This window comes from Plasmopara halstedii (assembly GCF_900000015.1).
Source record: "Plasmopara halstedii genome assembly, contig: Scaffold_110, whole genome shotgun sequence".
Classification (NCBI taxonomy): Eukaryota; Oomycota; class Peronosporomycetes; order Peronosporales; family Peronosporaceae; genus Plasmopara; species Plasmopara halstedii.
This window is the reverse complement of record NW_020187031.1, coordinates 1,588,809-1,595,034: the sequence shown is the minus strand read 5'-3', so window position 1 is coordinate 1,595,034 and position 6,226 is coordinate 1,588,809. Positions and strand designations below refer to the sequence as shown.

General features: G+C 41.9%; 1 protein-coding gene across 1 annotated transcript; it reads left to right on the top strand.

Moving 5' to 3' along the window:
* Positions 1–2,306: 2,306 nt before the first annotated feature.
* Positions 2,307–5,646, top strand: PHALS_00341 (calcium-activated potassium channel subunit alpha; the record flags this gene model as incomplete). Its single annotated transcript, XM_024730636.1, has 6 exons — positions 2,307–2,363; positions 2,421–2,509; positions 2,589–2,697; positions 2,764–2,945; positions 3,004–4,894; positions 4,972–5,646. The coding sequence occupies 6 exons, from the start codon at positions 2,307–2,309 to the stop codon at positions 5,644–5,646; spliced, it is 3,003 nt and encodes a 1,000-aa protein (XP_024572388.1).
* Positions 5,647–6,226: the final 580 nt, after the last annotated feature.

Here is a 6,226-nt window from a genome sequence, read left to right as displayed (position 1 = left end):
TTTGCCCCGTAGAGACACGACTTGCGCGTGGTGAGGTCTCCTTCTTGAAGGCGATGGCGTTCGCGTTGGCGTCATGGTGTGGGCATAAACCGTATACGCTGTGGTTATGATTCTGGTGGAGTACAAGCTTTTGAGCTTTTGGCGACACTGACACTGACACTGACACTGACACTTCTTTGGTAGTTGGTGATTTAAGATGGCTTATCATATTCAAATGAAAGATGAAGTGGCTAACGATGTACAATAGAGTTTGCAACTTGCAGTTGCAGTTTCCCTGATAATGTGAAACGGTGCGAAATTCACATTCACTGTAACACCAGTACATTAAGTGCAAATCCATAAAATTCTCTGAAAGAATGAGAAATCTGCATAGGGGCTGCAATAAATCCGATTTTGAAACATCATTATCGAAAATATACCACAACTATCCAGATTTTACATCGCTTTATTAGATTTTTATTGCTCAATATATAGAAGGCTAGACACGCCAGCTTAGATATATTAATCATCTTCATAAGATACAGCAAGATAATTGACAACTTAAAATTTGTTGTTGCAGGCGTACAAACTTCACCATTGATACTTTTGAAAAGTAATACATCTGACTTAGCCGTGCTTCTGTTGTGAATTGGAATTGTTGGTTTGATGATAAACCCAAAGTGAAAAGTTTATTTTGTTCCTATGTATTCTACTCCTAGCGTTGCCATATTTATTTCAAATTACTCTGTAGGATCTGGTCTGTAAACCAATAAAAAGGACGGGGGGACGTAGGTACTGGCAAGGCACAGCAACTCAGTGAGCCCTAGACGCTCAATCTCACCCAAACCACCAGGCTATCGTTTTCTGTACGAACAATAGGTAAAACTTATGATTTTATTACCGATATCAACTTCTATATCGTTCTTTAACAGTATCGAGCGACGTCATCTCGACAGGAATAAATACAAGACAAGTAAATGCTGTGTCCTTGTGAGTTGACAACCTTTTTTTACTTTAATACGCGTATCACATTTATTGTTGCTTTTAAAATCACAAGCCTTTTTCTATTTTGTCCAAACAATGCAGCCAGTCTTTGCAAATAATCATAGTTCTAGAGGCCAAATGAGCCAAATGATCTCTCACTCAACTGGACGACTCACTGGCTGCTTATGTTCCGCACAATAATTTGGGTCACTCGACCTCATGCGCTCGATCAACTTAGCATTGAATTTGACAGTCGGTACAGCCTGCCAAAAGCCGTGTTGAGGTTTTCATCGTTTTTTATTGACAAAAGTGCAATTATTTATGGACTAAAAGAATATACGCGCATCCACCTCCAAAAATTCATGTCAAGTACCCAGTTTCAGTTTGATGATTAAAAATTTGCGCGAACTTAGATATCCGTTGAGTTTTTTTAGCATTAGATGCCCAAACATGCTGTATCCCCATATTCCGCTAGCTTGATGTTATTTGTGCTGAAGTGCTCAATTGTATGCTTATCCAGCCGAATGTTTCTTTTATTAGACAGAAGAAGCAGCCAAACGAACTCTTAGCATGCTGATGTCGATGTAATATTCTTGACTTGTTCCACCGATAGTTTGTTCCTCAAGGTATCCTATGTAAATTTGTATTAATTGTTATCTATTCCGAAGAACTTTTTAGTATCACATAGATATCTTCCTTGAAAACAGGAAAAGTTGCTGCGTCGACACAATACAGAACATAGTCCTTTTTGGAGCAACATGTGCAGACGGTATACACCCAATTATTGCCTCCAACGAGTCCTACAATTCTGTCTTTGATTTGTCACGCACCAACTTTGAAGAATGACGACACTTAAATATGCATCACGACGGAAAGCAAGATTAGCCCGAGAACGGGTGAGGCGCTCAAAAAAATCATGTTTTATCATGTGCAGCCGTCATTTCTTATTCAAAATGACGAACTCGATGCTAGGCAGGAAACAGCTTCCAAAAGCAATTGTCATCTGTAAGCATGCATTTTTGTTAATGAATAAACGTAACAATGTCAAGTTAAGCATTGGAGTTTCTACGCAAGAACTTTGATTTGAAACTATTTTCTTACTGACTGACAGCGATAGAATATAGACGAAAAATCTAAGCAAGGTTACGTCTCAGAGCACAACATTGGGTACATTCAGTTATAAAAGCTCTATTCATAGACAGACGTGGCCATTTCGCATAAAATACGTTTTTAGGAACCTTCCATTATTGAATTTCAAATTGGATGAATCCTTAACTCTTGATTTTGAAAGCTTATTGGATAAAAACATCCAATCTTTGATTTCATTTATTCAATTTGCTCTCATGGAGCTGCAGCCGCTACGACAACTTGACACTTCTCGCTACGACAGCGTCTCTAAGGTCACCACGACAGTCTTTTATCGATCGTCAAACCTATCTAACGATCACTCTACTTAGTTACAGCCTGCCGTGAGCAGCAAAGCCGCGGTCAATACCAAGCTATCTAATGTTTTTGGGGATTCCCGTGACATTGAGCGGATTAGTCGGTCTGTTTTTGTTGATATCTGGTACATAGTTAAGAAATCTTAACCAGTGTGTATTACTTGTTTGTTACCGTCGGCAAAGAAATTTAGATAATGGAAATTTCGGAGCTGCCATTGATTCAATCATGGCGTTGGTATCGGTCGTTTTTGCTGGCTTGTACATTATCAACACATACATTCCGTACAACAGTGTAAGTAATTTTATTTCTATAATGATACTGTATACGATCTTTTTTAGGAAAAGTACGTAATTGCAGCTCCCCCACACGATTTGGGTACTTGAATTACTCTGTGCATCGCTCTTTACTGTTGACTTCGCTTTCCGAGGCGTTTATCTTGCTGCAAATCGTCGTCGAGAATACTTGCAATCAGTATCAGCTCTCGTCTACACTGTTAACATCTTGCCTGTGCTTCCAGCGTCATTCTTCATCCGCTTTCAGTAAGTCATTTTTTTCATCCACTACATACTTTCTGCTTTTACCCTTTTTTTTAAACAGTACGTTCTGGTACGGTGAATCGTGGTGGCGCTTCGTTTACCCGATGCGCTTTGCCATGTGCTATATGACTGGAAAAGCGGTGCTGAGTCGTTACCACGGGATCCTTAATCCTGTGCGACAATTTGCGCTCTTGTGCTATTTGCAGATTACGTGTATCTTGCTTGGAGCTGCTGGAATCATTCAGATTGCCGAGACAATGGACGGAACGCTTTCAGTTAAAAATCTTGGTGAATGGACATTTTTCAACTCGTTTTTCAACTCGGTTATGACGTTCGTGACAATTGACAAGCCTCCGTCGGATAACGCATTATCGAAGATATTTGTGGGCGTGCTTGTTTGCGTATTTGTCTTGGTCATCCCATATCAGATCTCAAATGTTATGGATCTTAGTCAGTCCGTCTCACCGTACGAGGAAGCCAAATACACTCCTTCTTCCAGCAGCAAACATGTTGTGCTTTGTGGAGATCTTACTCCGTTGCGAATTAGCCACTTTTTTCACGAAATTTTTCACAATGATCACGATTTCGTTGGCGTCCATGTCATTGTACTAAGTGAAGAAGCTCCCGTGACGTCGCTAAAGGCACTTCTTTTGGACCCTTTCTTTGCAAAACGCGTGTGGTTTATCCAGGGATCCTTGCTTGAAGTTGATGATGCAAAGCGCGCAGCTTGCGACTCAGCTGAAGCTATTTTTATGTTGTCGAACCGTGCAGTTGATGAAGATTCGTCAGTAAGTGACCATCGCACACTGATGCGTGTACTTGCGGCGAAGCGCCAGGCACCAAAGGCGCGAATTTTCGCGCAACTTCATCGATCCGTACACTGCCAGCTTGTTCGCGATATGGGAGTTCAGGACGTTCAATGCGTATCTGAGGTTACGCTGTCCTTACTTGGCCAAAACTGTATTTGCCCTGGGTTTTCAACCTTTATGTACAGCCTCACGTCGACTTCAAGCTTTGTTGATGACGATAATGAAGGTTTAGGAAGTGATGCGAAGCGTAAAAACCGATCCACAATTGTTAATAAGGGCGAGGGATCTTGGGCGGACCGATATTTGCTTGGAGCGAGTCATGAGGTGTATGTAGTCGAACTTCCTTCGCCTTCTGTGGTTGCTGGCAAGACGTTCTCGGAAGTGGCATCACTCGCCTACTCTCATTGTAACGGAATAATTGTCTTTGCCGTTGCTGACGGGCCTCGAGAAAAAGTGGTTCTGAACCCAGGTGACACATACACGTGTGCAGGTGGAGAGACGGCGTACGTAATTGCGCAAACCCAAGCCGATGCCAGTTCTTTAACTCATCTATCTACATCTGCTTTATTGCCGCTTGCATGGAGAGAATTGCAAAATTCATCTCCAGCATCATTTATGCGCATGAAGATCGGCTCGAATGATGAGTTAAAAACGAATACGCCTCCTAGACGACATCAAGCACGCCTCATACACTGGCAATTTGTAGATTACGATATACCGGAGCCTGAAAACGAGGTGAAAGGAGAAGAAGAATGCATGACCAATTCGTCTATCAAAAAGTCCTATAAGACGGCCAGAGATGCTGTCATTGAAGATATCGATGAACTTGGCTGCGGGGTTGCCCCAATCGTGATTTGTGTTAATGCTAAAGCAGCTTTTGTTTACGAACTGGAGCACCTGATCCGTCCTTTACGCGCTCGCTCACTCAAGCAGTACCATCCGGTGGTGATTTTATCAGCCAGGCTTCCTGATGACGATATTTACCAGAATTTGAGCTACTTTCCTGATGTATATTTCATACTTGGTGACCCTTTTCGTCATAAGACTTTGTGTCGAGCAGGGATTTCGGAAGCCTATCGAGTGTTAATTTTGGCAACTCCGAATTCTGCTTCGAAACACAACGCAGAATTGCTGCAAGATGCTGTACGTCGTAGATGGCTTGGAAGCTGTATAATTTGATTGACTGACGACTAAACCTGCAATGTTTTTACTACATAAAGGAATCTATTGCGCTTCACAAATTCATCACAAGCTTCATTGGTGTCGTAAAGGCCCCACGAGTTATCATTGAGGTGGGAAGTCGTGCAAGTGTGCACTTTATCGCGCAAAATTTGCAGGAAACGGGCTGGTTTTCTAGTTTTGAAAGGAACGACCAGCTCGCAATGTTTTCATCCTCGGAAACTTTTTCACGCAACTTTTTTCTCTCACCTGCGTTCACTTCCGGATTAACTTACAGCACTTCACTGTGCGACAGCCTTCTAATCAATCAATTTTTTAATGGCCGGATAAAAAAGATATTGGGAGAATTTATGTTCACCTCCGGTGCGGGTGACGCATGGGCAGCGTTGCGGGGTGAGAAAGCGAAAACGGATCTTCAGCGTAGCTCTCTTTTCGCCGTCGAGGTGCCGCTTGATTTTGTTGGACGTTCGTTTGAGTATGTTTTCCATTATCTTCTATCATCAGATGATATTTTAGTGATTGGACTCTATCGCTGCTTTCCTTACGTGAATACTGCAAGCGAGACGACGTCTAAGGCCCGAATTGAAGTGCCTGAAAAGGACAGAAGTGTGCCATTTGGCTACGTGTATGTCAATCCTCAGCCTTTTGAAGTCCTTACAGGTGATGACTTGCTTTACGTTCTGACGGACAAGCAACCCTGTTGGGTAGAAACTTAGCGTGTATAGGATTGTGCAGATGTAGTTTAAGACGCGTGACCACTTAGATATCATTTAAGTTTCGTTGTCATTTCAATATGATACTTCCACGATACATGTAACGAAGAATGGCATGAATAGAGCTTTTATAAAACTGAAGTACTCAATGTTGTGCTCTGAGACGTAACCTTGCTTAGATGTTTCGTCTATATTGGTCAATAGTCTATTGCTGTCAGTCAGTAAAAAAATACTTTCAAAATAGTTGTAAAATCGGATTTATTGTTTGATCGCAGCATTTCTCATTCTTTCAGAGAATTTTATGGATTTGCACTGAATGTACCGGTGTTACAGTAAATGTGAATTTCGCACCGTTCCACATGTTCAGGGAAACTGCAACTGCAAGTTGCAAACTCCATTGTACATCGTTAGTCACTTCATCTTTCATTTGAATATGATGAGCCATCTTAAATCACCAACCACCAGCTCAAGGACAAAAGAAGTGTCAGTGTCAGTGTCGCCAAAAGCTCAAAAGCTTGTACTCCACCAGAGTCATAACCACAGCGTATACGGTTTATGCCCACACCATGACGCCAACGCGAAA